The sequence below is a fragment of the Monopterus albus genome, unplaced genomic scaffold (genome assembly GCF_001952655.1).
Source record: "Monopterus albus unplaced genomic scaffold, M_albus_1.0 scaffold114.1, whole genome shotgun sequence".
In the NCBI taxonomy this organism is placed as follows: domain Eukaryota; kingdom Metazoa; phylum Chordata; class Actinopteri; order Synbranchiformes; family Synbranchidae; genus Monopterus; species Monopterus albus.
In genome coordinates, this window is record NW_018127994.1 from 619,367 (window position 1) to 647,036 (window position 27,670).

General features: G+C 41.0%; 3 protein-coding genes across 6 annotated transcripts in view; 2 read left to right on the forward strand and 1 right to left on the reverse strand.

The window, feature by feature from the left end:
- The window catches only part of lama4 (laminin, alpha 4), a 48,575-nt gene extending 42,300 nt beyond the window's left edge, over positions 1 to 6,275 (forward strand). The window contains exons 29-39 of the mRNA XM_020611516.1: positions 105 to 238; positions 1,514 to 1,678; positions 2,023 to 2,176; positions 2,286 to 2,479; positions 2,582 to 2,771; positions 2,858 to 3,013; positions 3,984 to 4,143; positions 4,600 to 4,727; positions 4,834 to 4,927; positions 5,508 to 5,627; positions 5,715 to 6,275. Coding sequence (XP_020467172.1) covers positions 105 to 238; positions 1,514 to 1,678; positions 2,023 to 2,176; positions 2,286 to 2,479; positions 2,582 to 2,771; positions 2,858 to 3,013; positions 3,984 to 4,143; positions 4,600 to 4,727; positions 4,834 to 4,927; positions 5,508 to 5,627; positions 5,715 to 5,860 — 1,641 coding nt within the window. The 3' untranslated portion in view covers positions 5,861 to 6,275. The remainder of the gene's footprint in view (positions 1 to 104; positions 239 to 1,513; positions 1,679 to 2,022; positions 2,177 to 2,285; positions 2,480 to 2,581; positions 2,772 to 2,857; positions 3,014 to 3,983; positions 4,144 to 4,599; positions 4,728 to 4,833; positions 4,928 to 5,507; positions 5,628 to 5,714) is intronic.
- Positions 6,276 to 7,744: 1,469 nt separating this feature from the next.
- Positions 7,745 to 20,950, forward strand: tube1 (tubulin, epsilon 1). Of its 4 annotated transcripts, none has more exons than XM_020611509.1 (12): positions 7,748 to 7,926; positions 8,151 to 8,224; positions 9,024 to 9,076; positions 9,184 to 9,241; positions 9,471 to 9,586; positions 11,212 to 11,333; positions 12,314 to 12,501; positions 12,613 to 12,785; positions 16,444 to 16,584; positions 18,112 to 18,252; positions 19,994 to 20,168; positions 20,625 to 20,950. In XM_020611509.1, the coding sequence occupies exons 1-12, from the start codon at positions 7,902 to 7,904 to the stop codon at positions 20,781 to 20,783; spliced, it is 1,425 nt and encodes a 474-aa protein (XP_020467165.1). In that variant the 5' UTR covers positions 7,748 to 7,901; the 3' UTR covers positions 20,784 to 20,950. The 4 variants fall into 4 exon arrangements, with proteins under 4 accessions (XP_020467167.1, XP_020467165.1, XP_020467166.1 ...); XM_020611510.1 differs by having other exon boundaries at positions 12,410 to 12,501; XM_020611511.1 differs by lacking the exon at positions 16,444 to 16,584 and having other exon boundaries at positions 7,745 to 7,926.
- Positions 20,951 to 21,017: 67 nt separating this feature from the next.
- On the reverse strand, positions 21,018 to 26,897 carry ccn6 (cellular communication network factor 6). Its single transcript, XM_020611517.1, has 5 exons — positions 26,835 to 26,897; positions 23,840 to 24,119; positions 22,354 to 22,590; positions 21,673 to 21,866; positions 21,018 to 21,586 (listed from the first exon to the last, which is right to left on the reverse strand). Exons 1-5 carry the CDS (start codon positions 26,895 to 26,897, stop codon positions 21,305 to 21,307), a joined length of 1,056 nt encoding a protein of 351 aa, XP_020467173.1. The 3' UTR covers positions 21,018 to 21,304.
- Between the last annotated feature and the right edge of the window lie 773 nt (positions 26,898 to 27,670).

Sequence of the window (27,670 nt, forward strand, 5' to 3'; positions counted from 1 at the left end):
TCTTTCCACTGGTTGAGTTCTGTAATCGAGAACAGGAGTCTTTCAGTTTGAGACCTTCTTGTGCTGTGGTATAATAAATATAATTTCATTTTCTCCTTTTCCAGTATGATGAGTTCAGCATCTACATGGACAACGGAGCAGTGGTGATGAACTCTGGAGGCACAAGAGTCAAATCACACAAGAAACAATACAATGATGGAAGGACACACTTCTTAGTGGCTTCAGTGAACAATCAGAAGTAAGTGTTTAACTTCACGAATGCAGAATTCAGGGGCCTGTACCACAAAATGAGTTATGTAGCTTATCCAGCTAACTTTGGGCTCAGCTCAGGTTTTCTCGTACCTTAAAGATTGCTCACTTCTGAGCTGGATCATCGTGCAATGGGATCAAGATCTGTCAACAGCATGAGCACTGACCAAATAGATCACTGGAAAGTTGGACAGTCTTGGTGTAACAGTGTCAGTGGTTGGACAACTGAGCAAACCTGGCTCTCAGAGGTGACTGCCATTACAAGCCACCTGGACCAGCCACTGCTTAACCTGAGCAAATACAGTGTCGAGTCACATATCTGCTCATTGCTTGGGTGAGGATAGGGCTCAGGGATGCTTTGTGTTAAGTGTAGGTTAGGTCTGGAAAATGGTGCTGCTTATTGTGGGGCTCTGAAGATTTAGAATGGCATGGCCTGACACCCTCCTGTTTGGGGCCAAATAATGGGTAAATATCATTTGACTTGTATACTGAGCTTCCATATGAATGCTCTCCCATTCATTGACACATTTAATTGTGTATTACTGACCGGATTGTATTCAAAAAAAGGTCAAAATGCCAGCAACACTTGCAGTGTATAGCACAACTTAATTTCCAGATCAGGGCATTTGTTCATGGAGAATTTTGGTCTTGCTGGAGTTTTGAATTTTCAGTTTATTTTTCTTCATATATCCACCTTGGCAGTGGGTGGAGTTGTGCAAGGAGTTTCTGTTTTGCCATTATTATTATTGTATTCAGACAGACTGAATGAAATGTGAAAAACAGGTTTAATAAAAAAAAAATTAGTGAGCAAGTTTTCTTCTTTTATCTTTAAAAGATATTGATTATATTCATATCTTATCCCTATAGTCTGGTAGGTTTAGCGATCTTAATATACCTGACAAATTTAATTGAAGAATTTCTCAGTATAATATGATAATATTCCTAAATTAACTTGCATGAACCTCTATATTTACCTCTAGTTTACCACCATGAAAACAGAGGCATGTTTAGAAGCTAGCACTCATCAAATGCAGAAATCTACAACCACAAATATCAACCTGTTCACTTACTCAGTATCATAAAAACTGGTTGATATACAGTATGTTTGAAATATATTGCAAATAGACAGCCAAAAACATGGGCAGGTGAACAGATAGTAGGACGTAGGGGTAATGCGTACAGTGTTTAGAAATGTGGGTGCACCGGTAACTAAAGAAAATATTGTCAGAATTAACTTCGTGACTGGTTGTTCTGTCTTCTTTAGATATTCTCTGTTGGTGGATGACAAAGACAAGCAGGAGAAGAAACGTCCATCATCAGCCACTAGAGCCTCATCGGGTGCTGATGTCAAGACCTTCTACTATGGAGGGTCTCCAAGCAGCAGCTTCAGGAACTTCACAGGCTGCATCAGCTATGCTTACATCAACAGGTAAATGGCAATTAACCAGTACATCACTACAGCTTTGAGTATGACTGGATGGAAATGATTTATCATACTCTTTGTAGTGGGCCAAATAGTTCACTTCCTGTGTCTTTGGACTGCAGCAGTCAGAGCTTTGTAATTGAAGATTTGTCTCTACTTCCTGCTTAGTATGAAGGCTTTCTCCCTTTATCCGAGGAAGACTAACAAATCAAGCTGCAAGCTGAGTGGTTAAGGACATGGAGTTTGTTGCTATAGAGACATTGTTAGTTTGTTGTGTAAATCTACAGCTTTTAAATGTTTGGCACTCTTGCGCTTTCTCCCTCTCACTCCTTCTATCTGTGGTTTTGTAGAGAAGACCGGGACATTGAGCCAGAAGACTTTCAGCGGTACACAGAGATGGTCCAGACCTCCCTGCAGGACTGTCCAGTTCAGCCCCCGCCTGCTGCTCTGCTGGCAAGGCACAAGAATAGCATTTCCAGAGTCAAACATGACCAACCTCAGAAGGCAAAAATAAATGAGTGCATCCAATGAACAGTGTCTTTTGAGTCTGTATCCTTTTTTATTTGGTTGCAATCATCTTGGCCATGCTGACATTCATTAAACTCTCTCAAAGGTTACCAGGGATAGGTCCAGCCTTCCTCTAGGCCTGATGGAACTGAAGAGTGATGAAGCAGAGTCATCAGAACAACATGTCGAGCTCTGCTACCTCTCCACAAGCCCCAGAGCAACACAGCAAGCCTTCCACTATGACAGCATTGCCAACAGCAGACAGCACTACACAGACATCACAGGATCCCTTTCTGAGAGGTACAACTAGCAGAGAACTAGAAGTGGTAGAGTGTGCTCACTCTGCACATGAACTCTTTAAAGTGCCTGCACATATGACTAAATGCACCTGTCACCTCCCAGGTTCCACTTTTCCTTGTCCCTGAAGACCCACTCATCTTTTGGCCTTATCTTTTATGTATCTGATGTCCATGAGGACAACTTCATGACGCGCTTCCTGGCCCATGGGAAACTTGTGTACACCTTCAATGTAGATGGCCAAAGAGTCAGAATCAAGAGCGAGGAGAAATACAATGATGGTGCATGGCACAATGTAAGTTCATGAACTTATTCTATCTGTTAATAATGTATATATCCATGTGAGTCAACAATTTGTGCCCCTCTGTTCTCCTACTGAAGGTGATTTTAATCCGTGATGGGAATATGGGGCGGTTAATAATAGATGGGCTCACAGTGCTGGAGGACAGAGCGCTAAAAAGCAACACCTCCTGGCGTGTCAGCAGTCACCTCTATGTTGGAGGAGTTCCTCCAGGGACAGCCCAGAAGAATATTCAGGTATGGGTTAAAGTTTATTTGGATGACAGTTCATACTAAATCATAAGCAGCAGAACTCATTTGAAACACGAGTGTTTTGTCTTTGCTGAATAAAAGAGTACCCTCTGACAAAATTGTGTAATTTATAACCTTGTCTTCTGGAACATATGGTACATATGGCCATATCAGACACCCAGCTCAACAGGAAAGCATCCTAATTCATAAAAGTTGTATTCATTGATCTCTTTTTTTGCCCACCTGCCTTCTAGAAACACAGCACCTCATAAAGTTGACAGCTAACATATTAGCAAACAGTTGCTTATTTACGCATGTAATAGACATTGCAACATTAGCGTTCATTAGAAGTCCTGTTTCTGGTCATCTGTCAAATATAGGTCAAATATTTAGATCTATATGAACTCTTGAAGGAAATACATAGCCTTTCACCTGTAGAACGTTTACCTCACCCTCTATAGGTTAAAGAGCCCATGGCTGCTCATTTTGCTCATTTTCAGCCATTTAATGTTTAATCCTGAGTACCTCTAGATTAGCTTTGCACCATTATAACTCCAAATAGTCTGTAATTATTTCAGAATGATAAAACCAGAGAGCCTCTTCCTAAAAATGAGAGGATAGTTTGTGAACGCACACAGTTCCTGGCATCGAAAGTAGACAGCACAACAAACCGCAATGGCATTAATTAATTTGATGGTGGTTGCTGCATCTTCCCCCAGCTACCATAAGCCAGTGGTCATACCAAAGCAAGTAAGGCTGTAGCAGCAAACCCCCCAAGAGTATTGAACTGGTCAAGGGTGTGTTGTATATCTTAAAAAGTCAACCATTTATTTGTTGGAGAAGAATGAGTTACTTTGTCTTTCAGATGTTAAATAAAGCAACTTTAATCCCATGTCTTTCTTCCTGGGATTTTTAAGAACAGCCCCATAGAGTTCATTTACATTTCTGATATGTGTTTCCATGTGCGTCCCTTCAGAGAAACTCTGAACACAGCTTCACTGGCTGTTTGAAGAACCTTCAGCTGAATGGACAGTGGCTGTCCACTGCGACAGAAACTTTTGGGGTCACCCCTTGCTTTGAGGGGATCTCAGAGGCAGGCACATACTTCTCAGAGGAAGGAGGATATGTCATTCTGGGTATGTTTCTGGTACTGTATTCTGTTATTGTAAAACAAAAAGCAGAGACCTATTTTTCATTGTGTTTCAGACTGGGACTAGGAAACTGAAAATTATGTACATCTATTAATCTGTTTTGTGCAGTTTTCTGCCCAAAAAATAACACTGCATACATCCATGACTGTTTGTAAACTAAGCATATGTTACATTACACAGCCAATTAGATTTGAGAAAACTCACAAGCTCATCTGTTTTTTTTTAGAATCCCATGTGCATGCAGAAGATGGTTTGGTTGGGCAAGGAAACAAAATACCCATAGTGCAGCTGTGGTGAAACTGTCTCTGCTCAGGGGGTTAGGAACTGAGCTGCAGCTGTTGAATGAGTTGAGAGAAAGACAAACACAGTTGCAAAAGGGTCCAGAATAGATAAGGTGCCTAGAGCTCACTTCATCTTGTTGTCTCTGCTTCACTCTTTCAGATGAATCTCACAGCCTGGGCCTGAGGTTTGAGCTGGTGATGGAGGTACGCCCCCGTGTGGCATCAGGGCTTCTACTTCATGTGCCCACAGCAGAGGGCTATTTCACTTTGTATATTCATCAAGGAGCGGTAAGGCATTGGCACAGTTATCCCAACAACTATTCACATTCAAGGTTATGTTGGACATATATCATCTGTTCAAAAGCATGCATACAGTATCGATGTGTGTTTTCAGATTGTGGTTCTTGTAAATGATGGGACCTATGAGTTCTTCACAAAGGTGTCTCCAAGACAGGGTTTGTGTGCTGGCAACTGGTACAAAATCACTGGTGAGAATTTCCTTATTACCACTCAACAGCAATTAGTTAAGAAATGATGAAAGACAGCAACACTTAAAAGTTGAAAAACTTTAATAATGACTGATTTATTGCTCAGATTCATTGTCTTTGTTATACACATCACACTAAATTTTAAAATGTGGCCAATATTTGCTGCCAGTCTGAACAGGTCAAACTGTTGAATATACTTGTGTATGCATAATAATACCACAGATAATCCATTTGTGACACTCGTGTCTAAGTAAAGTTAATTTATTTATACTTTATTTATACTAGCGTCTTTGTAGAGTAGACTCCAGTTGTCCACAATAAAAAGACAATAGAAAGGCACATAAACAAAATATATGAGTAATTACCAAAATTAAAACCAAACAAAAGCAACTCTAAATAAACAGGTATTTAAAGGTGTCCAGTTTCTATAGATTCTATGGGCTGAGGTATGCTTGAATAAAACTAGATTGTTTTCACTATGAAAACAGACAATAATAGCCTAAATCTTTATTACAATATGATTAAGGACCCTGAATAGTGTTCTGGCTAAACTGGTGCTTTCTATCTTGCTTGATCTCAGTGATCCGAGATGCAAATGTTATCCAGCTTGATGTGGACTCTGAGGTCAGTCATGTGGTGGGACCTCTGAATCCTACCTCCACAGATACTACAAAGCCAGTGTTCATCGGTGGAGCTCCAGGTGAGTCAGGATCACAGCTTCTCAAGATGTTCTCCTGTGTTAATAATGCCCCATTTTGTAATCACTTTACATCCTTCCTCCTTTCAGATCTTTTCCTCCCAGAGCGCATCGCCACCAGGAAAGCCTACGTGGGCTGTATGAGGAACCTGACCATCAATAAGAGTCAAGTAAACTTCAGCAAAGCTGTCCTGGTCAGTGGAGCAGTCAGCGTTGGAACCTGTCCAGCAGCATAACACTCTTGTCAACAGCATTGCTATGCCCAGTACAACACTGACCAAACATTAAAAGTCTCTTTCTGATGACTATAACCATTCATTCTTCAGATGTTTGTCCTTGTTTCTGTTTTTAATTTCTTCTTTTTTTTTTTTTTTTTACAAAAAAATGTCTCATGCCAAAAAACAGCCAAACTTTTCAAATTTAAAAATGGGAAACACAACCAGAGAGGAAACCCATAAATCTATCATTTATAAGAAAATATGATGTTAGGTGCGGAATCATTCTGAGGAACCTACAGTACAGTGTATCTTTAGATGCACAAGTGGTGTATATGCATTCTTTGTTCCACCACATCTTATAATCATGTTTTGTACAAGCTTATGTTCAAAACTTTTTTTTACAGTTTTATTCCTCATAAATAAAAAATGTACATCCCTATAAAGCTGGATTGTTTTTTGTTGTTTATTCAGACTAAAAGATCTAGAAGTTTGGTCCTCATCATGTACTTAATACAGACCATCATTTGTGAATCATGCTGACATAGAACAACCTCATTGGAAAATTTGTTATGAAGTGGCTCATTTTGCTCTTGCTGTGTTGTTATACTGTTGACTGCTACTGTCAGCTTTGGTGGGTGAAGCTGCCAAATGGTGTTTGTAGTGAAGTCAATTATATTGCCAGATGAACTGAGGTAGAAAATAGTCTTTTACTAGCAACACTCAAAACAACAGTACAAAGTCCAGGATCAAAATCAGGTCGATAATACAGTCCAAGATCAGTGCCGGTAAACATCTACAGCTAGGAGATGCACAAGAGAGAGGTCAGGGAGGAGCTATCAGAGGGTTGGTACACAGCAGGCAATCAGAATCGGGGGGAATAAGGCAAACACGGTGGTCAAGGCAATCCGGGGTCAGAACAAGATAATCAGGCAGCAAAAGAATGCTGGAAAGTCATAGCTGGGGTCTAGAACAATCTGGCATTTCTGGGCGTGGGGAAGTTGCCTATATGCTTGTGTAGCAGGTGTTGCCAGTCTGGGTGATGAGATGCAGGTGAAAACAATACCAGCTGATTAATGTAAAGAGTTCAAAACTGAGGTGTACCAAACAGGAAGTAAACTCAAAATAAAAGCCTGGGACCAGAAGCCGGTGGGACAGAATCCTGACAGCTACTTAAGATAAACACAGGAACACTGCCCTGTACTCTGTAATAAGTTGAATTTTCGAACCAAATAGAGGAGGATAATAGAACACAACTCAATAGATGCATGTCCTGGATGTGATGTGATACTTCCTTTTTTGTATCTTAGGTATCAGTGAGTGGGTATTCTTGCTCCTTCATTCATCATTTAACAGCTGTTGTTCCAGGGTCCGCATGACTATTACGGTCAAAGTCAAGATGTTTATTGTTATGATGAATATATTTCACTGCCTCCACAAACTGGTCATCAACAATCAGCATTGTATTAAGGAGAGGAAGCATTTTAAAAAGTTTATTTAAGCTACATGAATTTGAAAACATTTCCATTCCACTTATTTCATAATGTCACTTTTAAAATGTGAATGTATTTATTGTTTGCTGTTTTGAACAATACATTTACAAATAACAGCAGACTAACCTTGTTATTAAAAATCTTTGGCATACCTGAGTAGTAGGTTACAAAAAATACATTAAATGTTGATTTAGATTTGTTAAAAAGAAAAATAAATGAATATGTATATAAAGTACGTACATTTTAAATAATAGAAAATAAACAATAGAATCAGTAAATGTATTAACATGAATTGATCCAGTAGCCTATTTTTTTTTTTGTTGTTGTTGTTTTGTTTGTTTGTTTCAGTAGCCTATAAGTCTCGGGTATACAGTGGGGCAGTAGCTTCCGTTTAATGCACACGCCTATGGTTGCCATGGTAAGCACGTCATCACCACTCGACCAAACACAACTGTGGCGCGATTCTAAGGAAACGTTCAAAAAGACTCCGAGAATACTTTAATGGGTAGTTGTAGACAGATGTTAATGTTAAGTATGCTTTAAGCCAGCTTCTCTGTGTCGTCGTTGCCATGACGCAATCAGTTGTTGTCCAGGGTGAGTGACATTTGAGTGCAACTAGTTGTGTTCGCTGTGAATTTGCTGTTTTGTGATCATGTTAACATTTCGGCCCTTAAGTAACCGTTCCTAACTTTAAAGCCAGTTATTAGCTGCCCAGCTTGTTCACGAGTCGATTTACGACTAATTTAACGAACTGTTATATTAATCATGCGACATTTCCGTCACCGGTGTATACCAAACTTCACGTTTGTGCTCTTCAGTTGGACAAGCTGGTAACCAGGTTGGCTGCAGGTTCTGGGATCTTGCTCTGCGGGAACATGCCCATGTCAATAAAGTAAGTGCAAATACATAACGTTACACAATACAGCAACAAATGTTGCCCTGATCATCTAGGTAATTTAGCTAAATCAAACATAATCCAGCGGACAGCATACTGTAAGGCTAACGTTACTACACTAGACCATAGACCAGCAGACATATTGACGTTAGCTATAACAGGAAAACACAGGTGTAATTAATAACAGTAATTGAGCAAGCATTCATTTATGTTGTTATGTCTGTGCTTTTCTAGCTATTGCTAGTCCAAATATATACCACGAAAAAAGAGTATGTACAAGAATTAGACAGTCAGTTGACATCAGAAGGTTGTGGCCCACATCCACAATAGCCTCTGCTCTCATCTGTCCTTATTTACACTATATTCACTCCGACATATCCCTCCCTCGTCAGCGTTGAAAAGTATATATTATCTGCTGCACAGAGCAAATGTTTTATCCATTTACATGTTTAAATTCATATCAATCAGGGAGGATCTAATCAGTCACAAATAAATTCTGCAGCAGACATACAGCCAGAGTCATAACAAATCCATATTTTTGTAGGTCTGGCTTTTGTTTATATAAGTTACCGTAATGATAAAATTGTAATCACCAAACTAAATAATGAGCTTAAGGAACATGACTTCATTGCTTCAACAAATTGTAATGCTTAGGAATTGTTGGAATAACTATGAGGATGTAGTGTAACTGATGTAGTGTTGTAACCAACCCTGAATTATAAAGTCAGATGTTTTTTTAATCACCTACCACAAAATCTGAGAGCATTCCTAATACCTCTGTTTTTATCCAATTCAGAAAGGACTGTATGATGAGGCTCTCAGTAGCTTTTTCCGAAATGTGGACTCAAGGTAATCACATCTGCCTCCTCCAAGTAACTGCTGCATGGGCTGAGGTATGTGTGTGCCACAATGATGCAAATGAAGTCCTTTTATAATTGGTGCACTTTGGTGTCCAGGAGAAGTGATGGGAGAGCCTGTGGTGTTGGCGGGAGAATCCAGCATCTGAAGGCCAGAGTAAGTTCTGCCAATTACAGCTTTAAAGAATGTTTCTTGTCTCCAGGTCTTCACATGGATACCAGCTAGTTTTAGAGTCAGGGTTGAAGCTATTATAATGAATGGTCTGGCATCTACTGGTTGACGTCGCAAAGGGGATTTATGGAATGATGCCAGGGGTACAAAGGCATGTGCTCAGTGTATAATATGCCTTGTGCTGGCCGTATACTCACATATCTAACTTCCACAGGCGGTGCTGGTGGACATGGAGGAGGGTGTGGTCAATGAGATCCTACAGGGCCCGCTGGGAGAAGTGTTCGACAGCACTCAGCTCCTCACAGATGTGTCGGGTTCAGGGAACAACTGGTGAGAGACACAAACAGGATGCCGTCTCATTTGCTCACATGGACAGGAGCAGCTGTTGTATATCATCGTTTTAACATGTTTTAACTGTTTTACAGTCACTCACATGTGCAGTCATACAGTATACAGTGGAACCTTGGATTGTGAATAACCCGGTTTGCGAGTGTTTTGCAAGATGAGCAAAAAAGTTTGATTTGATATACGATCGAGGTCTCCCAATACGAGTAGTACGTATGCTTTGTGTGCCGAGCGTCACCTGACGTACGTCACAACTGAGCCGATGGTTCTCGTAATTCACTCGTATAGTCAATATCTGTACTGCAACAATGGCCCCTCATGCCAGCCATGATTCTTTTCAAAGATAAAGTGTAGGTTAATTTGTTTTATTTTTACTTCATACTGTATTTTGTAATACTGTAATCACTTTTATAATGGATAAGTGGGTGTGGAACGAATCGTCTGAGTTTCCATTATTTTTTATGGGGAAATTTGCTTTGATATACGAGTGCTTTGGATTACGAGCACATTGCTGGAACGAATTATACTCGCAATCCAAGGTTGTGTAGTTGTAATGTGTGGCGCGAAATCTGTTTTATTAGCTACCACATTTCAAATCACAAGTATAACAAAGCATGTAACAGATGAACACCAGTGACTCAGTAGCCTCAGTGGTTGTGTGTTGTTGCTTTACCGCTTTGCCCCTTTCTCAAGCCCATATAGTGTAATTTAGGGGGAAACGTCAGTCAAGCTTCTTTACAGGGCTGCTGTGAAAATTCCCTTTATAGATTTTTCTTGGTCTGACAGCCACTGTAAACAGAAACGCTGCCTCTTTGCAATGACATGCTTGTTAACATGTCGTTAACAATTCAAGTAGAATTGTCGATCAGACAGTGGGAGTGGGATTTTCAGTATAATTAAGGTGAGTTTAAATGAGACAGGGAAGTGTTCTTATCACAGCATATTGATGGTCTTTTTCAGCCTTTTAGACAGATGCAGCAGATAGATTTGCCCTTTTTCATTCATTCATTCATTCATTCATTCAATATTTGACACCTCCACACAGATCACACCACAATTAGATTGTGATCATGAGCCCTAACAAATTAAATCTAATAAATCTTATTATTGTCTTTTTAGCTACAGTTTGACAGTTAACCATTCATTATTAAAAAAATCTATGAAGTATATTTGTATCATTGTTCAAGCCAGTCCCTGTGTAAAATCATACACATACCAGAAACCTCAGGAAGAGTAAGATGCAATTTTCACTTTTCATGATAACATTCTTAATTTATCTACTTGTTGAGTTGGAAGATTTTGCTTGTTTTTTTTTTTATATTTGACACCAACTGAACAAAAAAAAAAAAACAATCATTTAATGTATACATAATACTTCTCCTCATACATGAACTCAGCAAGAACACACAGCAGGTAAAATAAGTTTTGAACACGTCACCATTTTTCTCAGTAAATATACAGTATTTCTAAAGCCGTTGTTGACATGAAATTTTCATCAGATGTTGGTAACAACCTATGTAATTCATACATGCAAAGAAAACAAAACAAGTAAGTTCAGAAATTAACCAAGCCATTCAGCTGTTGCTCTGCTGCTCTTCTTCTTTGTCCAGGGCGGTTGGACACATGACGTATGGTTTGGCCTACAGGGAGCAGATAGTGGATCATCTGCGGAAGGCAGCAGAACACTGTGACTGTCTGCAATGCTTCTTTCTCATTCACTCTATGGGAGGAGGTAAGGCACAAACTATTTGACATTCATACATGGGTGCCTGAAAAAGGTTATTTAAACTTTACCTCCATTAATTCATTTTGTGCATATTGGGGTGAAGATGTTGTGCTGTATTTGTACACTAAATCTTACTTCTAGCCTTTACATATTGTACTTAAAGTAAGAGTTTTGGAGTTGCAAGACACTGCTTCTCACAATTCTTCAACTACTCAGCTGTTTAAACCAACATACTTAGATTTACCGAGCCAGTTTGCTTTTGTCAGAGGCACCCCGGACAGGTCAGCAGTCTGTCACCAGGCTGACACTTGGAGACAGACACAGAGGAAATTTCTCTGATTTCTCCTCGTTCTGGTGCACCAAGCAGTCATCTGCTCAGTAATTGCCCCAATGGTTAGGGGATGGGGTACCCACTTCAACTCGTCCCCTGACACTGAGAACACGACTAACAGTACAGTACTCTGCAAATTGCTTCTATCTGCAAACACGATAGAAGCTAACAAAATGTGTGGGGATAACATTTCAACAAGGAATTATAATTAAGAGGTTTCATACATGTTTGTATTCTCTAGCCATGCAAGCTGGCACACATCCTAAAACGTAACATGTGCTGGTGGTAACTAATGGGAGAAGCTCAAACTTGTTGGTGAACTAGGCTACAGTAGATATAACCATGTCTGAGAAGAAAAAATAGCCTTTAAAGAGCAGAAGTGTGCCTGTTTCATTACTGCAGCAGCCCTACATTATATATCAGCAGTTGTTTTTTATTGATTTTTAAATGCTCAAAAATATGTTCCTGTCACTCTTTTGCATTTGAATACTTATGTTAATGTGGTCGAAATCATGATTGAAATTCATTGTAGGTAATTTTTTCTTACACTTTATAGCAATGGAGAAAAAAAAACCAAATAGTATATTGAACAGCCAAATTTGAGTTTACTGCCAAAAATCATAGAGCCGCTTACTGCTCACTGACTGAATTTGAGGTACTGGCTCCGGCCTGGGGACAAGAGTGCTGAGCCTGCTGGAGGAGGAGTTCCCTGAGGTGTGTCGAATTGTCACCTCCATCTATCCGTCTGCAGAAGATGATGTCATCACCTCTCCCTACAACAGTGTCCTGGCCATGAGAGAGCTCACAGAGCATGCTGACTGTGTTCTACCTGTGGAAAACCAGGTTTGCATTTCGAAAGGTTTCTCCTCTTTCTGTAAACATCTCTGCTGTCTGTACACATTTAAACCATGAACTTTAAGAATGTTTTGTTCTCCCTTGCTTGTCCTCCTCCAGTCATTGGTCGACATTGTGAACAAAATTAAACGTATGTCACACACTGGGAAGCCAGGGTCGATGATCAAGAGAGACAGCACCATCATCTCTGGACAAGGCGGGCTCACAAGGGCGGAGAAGCCCTTCGATGACATGAATAACATTGTGGCCAACCTGTTGCTCAATATTACCAGGTATGGTATCACTGTGTGTGCTCAAACTGTATACAGTAGACTCCTGTGTGCTGAAGGAAAGGGGCCTGTATCACTGTTTTACAATTGGGCATGCGCCCATGGCATTTAGTTTTTCTTTTTGTGGTGCTAGCAAATCTAAAATATTGTTGCCATTCATAATAGTCCTAACGCCCTGACTTTTAACATGAAGAGTCCAATACCAGTTTCTACACCCACACACTTCTGGTTAAGAGTAGGAACAGTTAAGTTAAATGCCACATTCAGATTCAAAGGAAAATCCAACATAGTGTAAAGTTTCTTAGTATGGTGACAACCACAGACAAGAACAGCTTTTTGCCATAGATTTAATTCTGTAGAACTTTAATGAAGGTATCCACTGCATATCCCTGAAAACTGTGGTGCCATATGGTGTTCTGATGATGGTCGTGTGGAGAACTGTCTCACGTGTATATCCTAACTCTCCATAGTTGTTCACTTGGGTTGAATAGCTACTTTTGCGCACTTGGCATAAGCCAACACGTTTTTCTTTTTCTGTCACTCCTTTTTTGCACTGCAGGTTTTCCATGCCTCCAGGTTTTATTTGCTACCACATCTACTTTGCAGGTGTGAAGGCAACAGCTGTCACAGTTGTTAAGGCTGCATTAGCAGTGTTGCTGCAGGTCAGCCTCTCCTTAGAGAAGGTGTGGACACAAAAAAAACCCAATTTACACATTATCCCCCACAGTCCAGTCACAAAATGAGATCAGACCACAATAGCCTTATTAAAATAGCCTCAATTCAACCAAATCATACATTGAGTTGCAGCAGCTTTCTAAAATAACAATCAGCCCCTGAGAGGGAGAGCAGGGAGGTCTGTCTTATACACGTTGTCCAAAAAAGATGAGTCTGTAAATGTTTGGACATTTATTGAAGAAGCAAACCATCATAATACAAGTCATGGCCAAAAATATTATCACCCCTTCATTTCTGTCAGTTAAAGCACCACGTCTCCCAGAAAATTATTGCGGTCACAAATTCTCAAGTTTATTTCTTTTGTTTGCTTTGGAGCAACACAAACAGCAGAAAAAAAAGCCAAATCTGATACATGCCACACAGAACTCCAAAAATGGACAGGACAGAATTACTGACACCCTCAGCTTAATATTTGGTGGCACACTCTTTGCACAAAATACCTGAAACCAATCTCTTCCTGTAACCATCAGTGAGTTTCTTCCACCTCTCTACTGGAATTCTGGACCACTCTTCTTTTGCCAGTCTGAAACCATTTCTGGTGCTGTTTGAAGTCTGCTTTGGGTCATTGTCCTGCTGTAAGACCCAACTTTCTGACAGTGGGCCCTACACTGTACCCCAGAACTCACTGGTAGTCTTCAGATGTCATAATCCCATACACACACAGTGTACATCCACTGTCTGAAGCAGCAAAGCAACCCCAACACATCAGTGAACCTCCACCGTGTTTACCTGTAGGGACCATGTTCATTTTCTTTGAAGGCCTCATTGTTTTCTGAAAACAGTAGAATGATGTGCTCGACCAAAAAGATCTATTTTAGTCTCATCTGTCCACTGGACGTTCTTCAAGAAGGACTGTTGCTTCCTCCGTTAGGTTTTGGCAAACTCTACTCGGGCTGTTTTATGTTTCTGTGTCAACAGTGAGGTCTGGGTCTCCTACCATAACATCCCTTGTCATTCAGATGGCGACACATAGTGCAAGCTGACACTGTTGCACCCTGTGTCTGCAGGTCAGCTTGAATTTGTTTGGATGTTGATCAAGGTTCTTTATCCACCACTCATACAATCCTTCGTTGTGGTCTGTCATCTATTTTTCTCTTTCGTTCATGTCCAGGGAGATTAGCTATAGCACTATGGGCTGTAAACGTCTAGACAATGTTGCCCACAGTGGACACAGGAACAGCCAGGAGATGGACTTGGAGCCTTGAGACTGTCCAGGCTTTATTTGTATAGCACTTTACAACTCGAAAGGGGCACAAAGTGCTTCACAGCAAAACGTATGTACTCTAGTGAAAAGAAGCTACAAACTAAGAAAAAGCAAAAAAAAAAACTGAAATAAATTAAAATACACACTTTAAAACAGAGGTGAAACTGCATATTGAAAAATAAATAACATAGAACAAGTTAAAAATATCTCTGTGAAATAAGTTAAATACCGAAGGCCTGCCTAAAGAGATGAGTTTTTTTTAAGTTACTTTGAACGAGGCCAGCTCAGTTATGGACCAAAGTTCTTGTGGTAAAGAGTTCCAGAGCTTGGGGCCGTACACAGAGAAAGAGCGATTACCCCATTTTTTTGTATCGAGATCGCGGGACAGTAGATAATTCTTTGCTCTTCTTTCTTTTCTCCGTGCTCAGTGTGGTCCACACAGCACAGAGGTTGAGTCGACTTTTCTCCATTTTAACTGGTTACAAGTGGGATTTCTATGTTGTCAGCACCTTTTGATTGCTACAGGTGAGTTTCATTACAAATTAAAGGAGCATCACAGGCTGGAAATACAACCATTTTTGATGAATTTGAAAAGGTTTGAATAATTCTGTCCAGTCCATGTTTGGAGTTTTGTGTGGAATGGATCAGATTGGGCTTTTTTACCTGCTTTTTGTGTCATTCCAAACATGAAAATACCAAAGAATTTGTGACTACAACAATTTTCTGGGAGGACTGGTGCGTCATCTGACAGAAATGCAGGTGTGCCAATATTTCTGGCCATGACTGTATGTCCAAACACAACAAACTCAGCAAAGCACCTGAAGGAGCAACACACCGACCTCTACAAAGAGATTGGTGACTGCTCCCATTTCAGCATCAGTGAAGCATTAAACAAGATTCTCCAGTAAACTGTTAAGTGTGTTGTCCTGTTGTTGGCCCAACAGTTGTGATTCTCAAAACAAAGCTAATCCCCCTCAGAACTGTCGGGCTTGAGGAATCTCAGTCAAAAGAGATTCTGTTGATAGGAAAATACTTAAATTAATCAATAAATCAAGACAGATGCTGTTGTGCTTAATACACAGTATGTGTGATAATCTCAAAGGCTCTTGAATGTGTAATACCTCAAAAAGAATATTTTCATCAGTGTGGAAAAAACAAAAAGTACAAAAAATTATTGGACATTATCTACTACAGTCATTCTGCTGTTATCTGCTTCTAGTCAAGAAAAGAAAAGTCACACCTAGCTGTCATGTTGTAGCCTTGTTATGCTCCGTCTATGGGTGGCCAAGGCACAGTGTGAAAGATATCCCAAGTTCCAAAGGATCCACAAATGACCAAAAAGGCGATATTATCTACCCCTCGAAACAAGCAACTTGCTTATCTAACTAAATTAAACGGAAGAAAACAATTACAAACAAAAAGGCAGAACTATAGCATCACACCAGAGTACAAAATGTGAAGCATGTCCCATTGGAAAAATGAGGAAATTGAGCTCTGCCTCCATTCCACACACAGCTGTCTTCCTCCTTTAAATAATAATAATACTTTTAGGTGAAAATGAATGTAAACAAACTTTATGTATTTGCCAAAAGACTTGTTACACATTGAGGATATCTCATCATGAAAATCTATTTTTCCTGCAAACATAGTATCAGATTTTTCCATGCATGTACAGCAAAATTTGTTAAAGCGTCACCTTTTGGCATTTATCGTCTTTTGCAGCTCGGCCCGTTTTGATGGTTCTCTCAACATGGATCTGAACGAGATCGCCATGAACCTGGTGCCTTTCCCGCGTTTGCACTACCTGGTGCCCAGCCTGACCCCTCTGTACACGCTGACAGATGTCAGTGTTCCCACCAGAAGGTCTGCTGTATGGCTGTCACTGCAGCTATTTTACCTCATTTATTTTGACCCCTGCATAGCTCTGGGTGTTTGGTTCACGTGAACTCCATCAGCTCCTCCATATATGTCTCATATTGACCGTAGTGAAGGTGAAGGAGGCTCCTCCAGTGATCGCCTGGATTTTACTCAGAGATAAAAATGATAGCGAGGGTAGCAACTTCAAGTTTAATAGTGTAACAGGAAAAACACAATTTGACTCAAGTCAAAGCTACAAAGTGGCCTTGTGTCAGATATAGAGAGCAGCAGAGCACCACATTGGCTAAAAAAAAAAAAAAAAAAAGAGTAGTGGTTAGACTGATAATGCCAAGAGGTCAGTATATGTGACTGCAGTGTTTCTGCTGGTAATATTTCTCAGTGGCGGCCCATCATGCCAAGATCTTTGCTGCCACAGCAAAAAATCAATTCAACCAATTAATCATTTAATCAAGCTCCTCAGTGACTCATCCGAGGAGCCTGTAAAATTACACAGCAAGTCACATACACAGTTGCAGGTCAGATGCGTTTTTAGATTCATTTTTCATGCAACAGTTGGAAATCCACTCCATGAAGTGTCTGCTCGACACACCCACGATGAGAGCCGTGCATCACCCGTTTTATGCTTCAGGTCTATTTTGTCTGGAGCACCTATTGCAGCGTAATCTGCACAGACGTTTGTTTAAATCACCCAATTCCCCTTTGACTTTCTGGGGACTTTTTTTTTTTTTTTTTTTTTAACTGTTGTCCTCCCTTGTACCGCGTATATAAGGCCTATGTGAAAACTATTGTTATCCAGCACACTTCTGCTGTTAGCTGGCCTGGTGCAGACTGATTGTCCCACATCAGGAGCTGATGACTGACAGCTGCTTTGATGCTGAATGCACTGTTCACGTCTCACTTTCAGTCAGGCTGTGGTTATGTTGTTGAGTGGAGTGCTGACCAGCGAACTCTTGAGGACTTAGCTTTTCAACCAATAAAACCTTATAGCTCACAAAAAAATAAGTAGCCTATATTAATATACTGTATAATTGTTTGTTAACCTCCACAGAGGGAACAGATTAGAGAAGGAAGATAGAGCTCGGAGAGGGGAAGTGAAGTGTACAGGAAGATGACCTCCCCGTGTGTGTGGGGGGGGGGGGGGGCGCCAGTGCCCCCGGCGTTGAACCACGGGAAACACTGGACTGTATGAATGCAGAGCAGGGTGTTACTTAAAAATATCTCGCCTGCTCAGCAGAATTTCTCTGGATAAATAAAGGTACAAAAAAATCTTCTTTCTGAAAAATTGTCCGCTTGGGCCCCAGTCTAACTCAACTGTACCTTTGATCTCTGCAAGGCCATTTCATTCAGTGCAGGCAATACAAATAGTCACTGGGCTGAAGAAGAAAAACAACAGAGGCTGCTATTCACCTATTTAAATGTGGTATCTGGAATGACTTTATTACATGGAGTATTGTAAATATTATAACGTGAACTTTTCTTTTCTTTGCTGCCTCCTCTGCGTGGATCCTCTAGACTGGATCAGATGTTCAGCGATGCCTTCAGTAAAGACCACCAGCTAATCCGAGCTGACCCAAAACACAGCCTCTACTTGGCCTGCGCCCTCATGGTCAGGGGCCAAGTACAGGTGTCTGACCTCCGCAGGAACATTGAGAGGTGAGAACATTGTCCTCCCTCTCAGTATCCATCAGAACAGGCAACAAGCCACTACACCCACCTCGACCCAAAGAGGACCTTCACACTCATGAATAAAAACCCCTAGCACTGACTCATGACTGGTCAGTTTAGTTCCCACCTCCCCTCTGCACTCCTGTTACTGCTCTGCCTGCAGAACTTGTTTTCATGTGGCACCTTGTCAAGAGAAGCTGTAAGTGAAGCTGGTGTGAGAGCACATATTTGTGCATGACCATGGTGTAAAAGAGGAGGACAGGTAGAGGAAGAGGGAAATCACAGGGATATTGCCCACTAGAGGACTCTTAAGAGCACATTTTAATCATTTGACATGTTGGAATATAAATTGTCCTGTTTTGTTTTTCATGAAACAAATAACTTAACAGGATGCTTTGTCGTGCATATTCTTGTAGTGCTGAAAGAATTCATTCCAAGTAATTTTGTTGACTGATGTCATTTATCAAGCTAAATGGTTGGTTCAAGCTGCTCCAATGTGAAGGTCTGTCTTCTATTTTTTTGTTTAGTTCTTTATCGTATATTTTAAACTTTGCATCTTTAAGTTGTAGGCAGCTGGCTGGACAAAACCTTTTTTCCCCTACATTTTATTTTTGCAGTTATTACTTGAGAAAAATCTACAGACTCATCATTGAACATAATCATATTTTCTGCCCCTAACCACAACAATTTGTTGAGATCCTTCACTGTGGCATTACTATGGCTGTACACCTACACTATCTAATTCCTGTTGACATACAGTGAGGAACAGAAGTATTTGAACTCTCAGAGTGGGAATGCACCTACAATGTGAATTTCAGACCCCTCCATGATTTCTAAGTGGGAGAACTTGCAAAATCGCAGGGTGTTCAAATACTTCTGTTCCTCACTGTACGTCTTCGAGTCACAATAATACTGACAGTGCTGTCAAACCATTTTAAGTACTATATCAGCGACAAAGGGGGATATTGACGAAAGCTGCTGTAAATCATCCTCAGGTGTGGAAATATTGCGGCAGTGCAGTTTTTAAATTTAGGGTGTATTTACCGAGACTAATGATGTAAATGACACACCCACAGCTGTGTTCATCTGCACTTCAACTTGTAAGGATGTGCCTTGCTGCACATGGACGGTCTGAGAGGGACAGTAGAAGAAAGTGCATTTGCTATGACTGAACATATTTTGGAGCTGCAATCTTGTAGTCTGCCAGTCAACTCCTCTTTCACTTTTAAAGATAGTAAGCAAAAGCACGGTTTAATTTGAAAACCTGTAAAAGTCCCTTAATCTCCTCTGAGAGTGATGCGATATACTGACACCCCCTCTGTCCTCAGACAGCTTAACTCGGATGAGGTCTGAGATTACTAACAGCTGCCACGCTCAGATCAGGGCCGCAGATTTTTCACCTACGTTAGTTTGTTATATTCCAGCCACAGTTCCCTCTGTTGTAGCTGTGAGAAATCAGCTGCTGAGGGTATTTGTATAAACTTTCATTCTCTCCTTTCTGATTTTTGCATCCCTGAACAGGAACGTCTTAAAATACATATTGCATGAGACCAAATGAACAGATTCCTGTGGTGCCGCATTTGCTCTTGTTCTCCAGTACAAAACTCCATTGCCAGTACTTTCCCTCAGTGAAATGTACTGTAGTAGGCCTCTTAGGGGCTGAGAGAACCACTTAACTTTGAGAATTTCTTACAGTTAATACTTTATGCACTTTTTGTATGTGCTTTAGACTGAAGCCATCACTGCCCTTTGTCTCATGGAACCAGGAAGGCTGGAAGACAGGCCTATGTTCAGTTTCCCCTGTGGGCCACTCACACTCCCTGTTAGCCCTGGCCAACAACACCTGTGTGAAGCCTACATTCATGGAGTTGAGAGAGCGCTTTACCAAGCTCTACAGGAAGAAGGTGTGTTTCAAAATCTTTTTTTTTTTTTTAAGTTCCTCATACAAAATTGGATAACTCTGGGTCTTATGTCGGTAGGTTAGACAGTAGGGATGGGAAATGTCTATTGAATTTCCATCACACAATGTTTACAGTAATGATGCGGGAGGAATGGAGCTTAGCTAAAAGTACCTCTTTGTACTGCGGTAACGTTAGTCAGCGACAGCTGGTACAACCACGCTGGTTGTCATTTTAACCAGAAAGTGTGACGACCAGCAGAAGCTGCTGCCTGAATAATTTCCACAGGGAGCTTTGCTAACAGGTTTTGTAGGTGTGTTTTAGAACAGAACACACCACATTTCAAAAGTATATTACTGTTTTTGTTTCTAAAGAGGGGTCAAAGGAGTTTAAATCTAAATGTGAGATAGTTTTGATTGTATTTAGACTGACTATAAATTCTATTGTCTTTGTTTTGTTAAGGCTCATTTACATCACTACCTGCATGTGGATGGGATGGAGCAGAGCTGCTTCTCAGAGGCCATCTCCTCTCTCAGCTCACTGATTGAAGAGTACCATCATTTGGATGCTACCAAGGGGAAAATGATGCCTGATGCACCTAGACTCGGCATCGCCAGATGATGGTCTGCTCTGTCGGAAAACTGTTTGTTTGGTTGCCTCTTTTGCAGTGATTAATTTTCAAAAATGACTTCACACAACCAAATCTGTTGTGTATATACCTTTATAAGTTATATATCAAAATTGTTTAATTAATGATTAAAAAGTCTCCTGTATAAAGAATGGAAGAGAGTGGTCCAATTTGACATTTTAGGCTCCTGATCATAGTATTATGAGGTACTGTTAATGAGTCAGCATCTGCTGTTACAGCTGCTACACTGGTCACAATCCATGTAGTTTCTGCATGTACGCATCCTGAAGACGGTGTTCATAAATGCTTTTTATATAGCTAACAGCATTTTTCTTCATTTAATGATCCCAGCCATTCTTCTTTGTAAAATGAGGTTTTGGAGTTTGACTTTTTGTCACATCACTGGTGCTGAGGAGAACTTAGTAACCAAATCATGGCTATTTTTCTGTCCATATTCCACCATAGCAGGGCTTGTTTCCTGTGTCTGTGTCTCTAGGCTTCTTACATGGCTCCATTAGAGTAACCGCAGGTCAGAAAACATGTCACCTGGATCGTTACATTTCCTCTGGCATGTGCAGGATGTTATCCACTGCATCTTCCACTCTGTGTTGGAGCCTCCTTTGCAGGTGAAGTTGATCTTGATCATGTGTGACTTGCTGGGGACACAGCAGCGCTTGTCTGTACAGATACCACAGTATGTGAGCTTAAACTTCTTGGTACTGGTGCAGCCCGAGAGTGTCAGCTTCTCTGCTTTCTTTGCCTGGAATTTAGGCAGGCATGTCTTTCCCTTTGGCACCTAGAGGTGAAAATTGTGATTAGTGTCTTTCTACATTTTATATAGAATCATATCAATACTTGAATAGACTTGAACAGACTTTTCACCTTAATGTTCCTAAGCACACTCTTCTCACAAGGTCGCAGCAGGCACAGGCGCCGGTCCTTCCTCATCTCACACTTGCTATTGTTGTTGTTGATCCGCACAGAGATGCCCAGGCCGCAGGTCTTGGAGCAGGGACTCCAGGGGATGGTCTGGATCAGACAGTTCTTCTTCCAGGCTAAAGGAGGATCCCTGTAAGCTTTCAGTATTACAGTTAAAGGGCACTGTGTCAACAACACCCTTCATGAAGACCTAGGTTGTGTGTCAGCCACTCAATTCGTTGTTAAGTCACTCAGCTGGACTGATGAGATCTGTTAGAAACCCCATAAAGGTTTTGGTTACCGTGTGTAGAAGTGAGATATTTATTTCAAAGCAATGTGCTCCTTTATCCACAGCGAGAAATTAAATGAGATCAGACAAGTTGGGATATGACTCATGCCAACCAAAACAAACAAGTTACACAGGACATTAGAGTGAAATATTTGGTGCTCCTAATCTTGTTTAAGTGGAACCATCCATCTTTCTGTTTTCCTCTGACAGTCTAACCACAGTTGGTCACACCTCACTCCTCCCTCTGGCATGTGTAATGGCCGTATTGAAATGTCCTCCCCTAACTTGGACAAAAAGTAGCATTCCCGGAGAGACAGACTGGCCCTTCTCCACAAGTTTACTCTATAAACACGCACCTGACATGTAGGTAGTATCCTGCTGGTGTTTCTTTTGGCTCTGGCCGCTGCGCAGGCCAGCTGGCGTGTTGCCCATTAGTGGAGCAGGGCCTAAAAGACCAGCAGGCTTCTGAATGAAAGCAGGAGTACAGCCAATGGCTCCGGCAATACATGTGCACTTATAGAGAGGGCTGGGCTGGAAAGCTTCACCGTTCTCATAGTGGGCCCCATTCAGGTCGCAGCCCACTGCCATCATATCTGAAAGAATAAGGGGTGCATATCAGGGAACTGGAACCTCATTTGTAGCTCTGGTGTACACACAAAATGGGGCTTGAAAGATGCATATGGCAGTTCCCATGGAATATTCAGGATCTGTGAAAACAAACATAATGTGAGTGGGTGTACCTGTACAGAAACTGATCTATGCATATGAACTTTCTGGAGCTTTGAGAAATCGGTAACACAGATAGTGAACTGAAGCCACATTTTATTATGATCCTTCTGTCACCTTTTCCTGATATTAACTGTGAATATGCTGATTTCTTTTTATCTCAACTATATTAATTGATGAAATTAGACCGGGTATTCCCCACCGCAGGTCTCTCAGTAAACAGACTGCATAGCAGACCAACCCCACCACACAATGCTGATTTGTTGATAACAAAACCTTAAAGCCTGCTGGTTTTTATTTTATTAACCTGTTGGGGGTTTTGATTATTAAGCTGAGAGTGGAGATGGTGGTTTTTGTTACAGTGCTCTCAGAACTGGATATTTGCAATGTGTGTTTCCAAGTGCTCAAAGCAGGGCAGTATGTGCAGGTACACAATACCAGAACTTCTGCATTTCACTTTTTTGTCATACCAGCACTCTTTCTGCCCTCTCTATGGGTTTGAGATGCGCTGCATCTCACCAAGACAGCAGACCAGAGCAGACGACAGGAGGGGGCGGTGACAAAGGGCTGCGCCGCCATCCCATCACATACCCCTAAAGTAAGTGAGCTGTTTCAGGCCAGCTGCACACAGGAGACTAGGCTGTTTTACTCTGTTCACAGCTCCACAGGTGTGTGATGTGTGTTCGGTTTGGTTCATGTTAAGCTGTTTATGCTGTATTTGCACATGTTTAAAAAAAAATCTTTGTGGGGAAAAAAAATTGTTTAAAAGGGTCACAGACACTCATCCATTCTAAAGAGCTTAGCATTTTAATCTTCTCGGTAAACAGTTTCTGGTTGATTAACGAGTGTGGGCTGTCTGTCAGAAAAACAAAATTTGAAAATTCATCATTCTAATCTTTGTGTGATTTTTTTTTTTTAAGACTTAAATTCAACTAAATGTAATGTTCTCACCAGCTCCTGTTGCTCTGTGTGAACACCTGGCATCAGCATGCGTCAGTGAACACTCACCACTATCTAAGGAGCTAAGGGATTTATTTGGAAACAGGATGTGTAACACCCCTGTTTCTGTGACTTACTCTGTCATGACTACTTCAAGAAAAGACTAGAGCCACTAACATGCACACACGCCGATCTCATATCTTGGCTTGTCTGCTGAGAAGTCACAGTACATGCCCTTGTGTGGGTCACAGACATCCCTCTCGTTGCATGGCTCTCCGATCTGCCTGGCACAGCTCTTGCAGCAGCCACACCCGTCCAGGACAGAGCTCACCCCTGGGGCACAGTAAGGTCGCTGCCGACACTTGCAGGGCCACTGGCAGAACTGCCGCCTCTCAGCTGCAGACTGTCCACCTTGAGGAGCTGGCAGCTGCCCATGGTTCTGAGCCCTGCTGAAGCCCTGGGTGAGGAGAAGGACAAAGAGTCTTATGGACAGTGCAGGTTTGTAGGTGATTTTTGCATACCATTACTCCCTGGAGTGTGTTCATAACACCTTTTCTGGTGGATTGAATGGGAGATAATGTTTAATAGCTTTCCAAAGCTATCCTTGTTCTTCTATAGCCCACTGACATCAGTGTACATTACAGCAACGGGTGCAACATTGGTCCCTTGCTACATTATAATAAAAAGGATAATCACTTTTATTGGCCATGTTACACACAAGGAATTTGTTTCCGGTGCAGAATTGAGGCAGCCATCTGCGGCGCCAACTCAACCGATAGCTCTAACCATTGGGGCGACAGGGCTTCAGTGTCTTGCCCAAGGACACTTCGACATGTGGACTGCAGGCACAGAGATTCGGATGAAATACATTGTCCTACTTAGTTTGCACCTTTATTTAAGTGCAACTTCATGACTAAGTTCAACATTTTGTGCCAAAATTATCGAGTATGAAACAGGGAAGCATTCACCTAAGAATACTGTTTGTTTTTCCACAAAGAGCAAAAAATAAGCACTTCAATGTACAAGAGGTGATTGAGGAAATGTTCCCTCATGTGTTAATGTTAGTGCAATCTTTGTTAAACAGCCATATAAGATTGCCAAATTGCGTGCTCCCTGTATTTTGTATACTTGTAAGAATGCAGGAATACTAGTTGTATGCAATAGACTTGTACTGGTGATGGTGTTAAAAATTAAATGAAGATGGATAGGAGGATTTTAAGGTCAAATTTTTCACAGAGCAACATTTTAGGGTTAGTTTAAAAGTTGCTGTAGACACTGGCAAAAGTACAGTCATACTTTCCCAAACCTTTGCCTGTCTCCTTGCATGTAATGAACCTAATCACATTGCTCAGTCTCATTGTAACCAAAGCAGTCACCAAATAAAAATAGTTTGTCTGCTGAGATTCTTCATTGTAGCAGCAAAGAATAACAGTGTGACAGTAATCTGTTCAAATGTATTCATTACATGTGACTGTAAACCACAAAATGTCAAGGTGCTATAGGAAAAGTGAGGGCGTCTCCAGGCATTAGGACATTGTCAACTATGAATGTCTGCACAAAATCTCATATAAATCTCGTCGGTGGTTGTTGACATATTTTAGTATGGAGCAATTGACAAACAGTATCAGCATTAGCTGACTAATGAGTAAATTTGTCAGTCCAGTTGAAAACGCAAAACCCGGATGTTACACAAAGCTCAAATTAATCTGAAATTAAAATCAAATTAATTCAATTCAAACGTAAAATCATGACCATCCCAGGTCACTGATGTTACCAAAACAAATGGCTCACAGTCTGAAAAACACTTGTTATAACCTTTGCCAGGTGGTATTTGGGGGTCCACACCTGATTTGGACAGTACAGGGGGCAGAACAGTGGAGAGGCACCATGTCCTGTCCCATTTTCACTTGATTTAACAGACGATTTTTAAAATCTTATTTAATGCACCTTTAAATTTGTTACAAACTGAAAGTTGCCCATAGCTTAGAGTGGTGACATCCCACCAGCTCACAGTGGGCCTCATTCACCAATATGTGCATAGAAGTGTTCTTACCACATAAAATGTGTGCACACAAAATTCCTGTCACATGGATGAAACATGCACACTAGCAAACTAATATGTTCTTACCACCATGAGTATGTTAGTAAATCAGAATCATTCTAAAATGACAGGCAGGTGCCAGCAATGAGCACTTAGCATACTGTCATGCCCCCATTTCTGTATATAAGGAAATATGCTTGCCTAGAGATGTTGCATGGAAGACAGGAGCAGGACAGGACAAGGTATCTGAGAACGTATCAGGTGAGAACAGATTGTCCATTGACGATGTACCAGGGAATAGCATGGCTGCAGGCAAACTTGTCTTTCTAGTCAGGAACAACTGATAAACCATTCATCATTTTCTTTAAACATGTTATTTCAGCCTCTGAAGGTGCGCTTTTTGCCACAGTCACGGGCGGGGGCCATCAAGGCTCCATATGACATCTTAACACTTGTTTGGAGGTACAGCGGAATGTTTATATATAGTATCCTGCCTGCCTATTAATAGGCTGCAAATGAACCAGGTGGCTACCACTTAACACTGGCTACATATGCACAATTTCATGACATTAGAGACTGATAAGAGCCATATATACTTGTCATGATTCTGTTTCTTCTGCTTCCGGTGTCATGCTTTTATTCTGACACCACTTCCTGTTACAGTGTCATTGCAACTACGGACTCTTTACCCTAATCAGTGACAATTGTTGACACTCCTTTATAGGCAGTTTCCTCCCACCAGGAAGCCAGATTGTTCTAACTCATGTTCAGACTTTCCAGCGTTTCTTCTTGTACCTGTTGTTCCAGCTCTGACCCCGGTTTGCCGTTGTTTAGACACATTCAGCAGCTCCCCCACTCTAGGTGTGATATCACCACTGGCCTCTGAATGTTTCTCTTCATACAATGTACAGTATTTCTAATTTCACCCATTTTAACAAAGATTCAAACAAATGGAATCTTTTGAAAAGGATGAATGAAATGTAAAAGTTTAATCTACAGTAGGTCATCTTGTCATCAGTGAGCCTTGGTCCATGGCTCTGTCGCCGGTTGTCTGTCCTTCCTTAGACCACTGTTGGTAGGTGCTAACCACTGCGGACAGGATCAGACATGCAGTCTGGGAGGTGCTCTGACCCAGTCGTCCAGCCAGCACAGTTTGGCCCTTGTCAAAATCACCAAGTTCCTGCACTTGCCCATTTTTCCTGCTTCCAGCACATTAACTTTGAGGACTGAGTATTCTGTTTTAATATTCCATACTTTTGGGTATAAGGCACATTTACACTTTCTGAGACATCCGGGCCTTAATAATTTGTGTGTATGCATGGCCTGAGGCAGTTCTCAATTTGTTCATAGAGTACAAACAAATTTAGATAAGAAAATATTGATAAATTCCAGATTTGTGTGTAAATTGTTCATATGCACTCTTTCTGAATGAGGCCCAATGTCCTATAGTAACTCTAATATTTTTGTTTGCTTTGCTTTGTATTTGCTAAGATGCAGCCCTTGCATGGTGCAAGCTGTGCTTCAGTTCCCCTGACTACTCTGTGTTTCCATGGCTTATGAGGGTTATGCCAAAAATCTGAAGCCTGACTGCCAGGTTTACTGAATGAGCTCGTTTCATGGTGTGAACATGGAAGACCTCAGACTTTACTCCTCTTTGTCAGCTCATACTTGTGACTTAAAGACTAACACTGATCCAGTAAAAATAAATTAACACTGAAAGCAACTTAGTAAGTATGTAACTAAAAAGGCTGAAAAGGCAATTTCTGAAAAACAATGTTTTTTTTAAAAAACTGGTTCTACAACTGAAAGCACCCAAGCGTCTCAGTTGGGAATCTTCCTCTTACTCCATATTTGACAGGTTTTGAATGCCACCAAGTGCAGTCCTATCTAAAACTTTACTGTGTCTGTAGTGTTGTCGTGTAGTGCATTGTAGAAATAGACAGTTGTGTTAGAATAGAAAGATATAA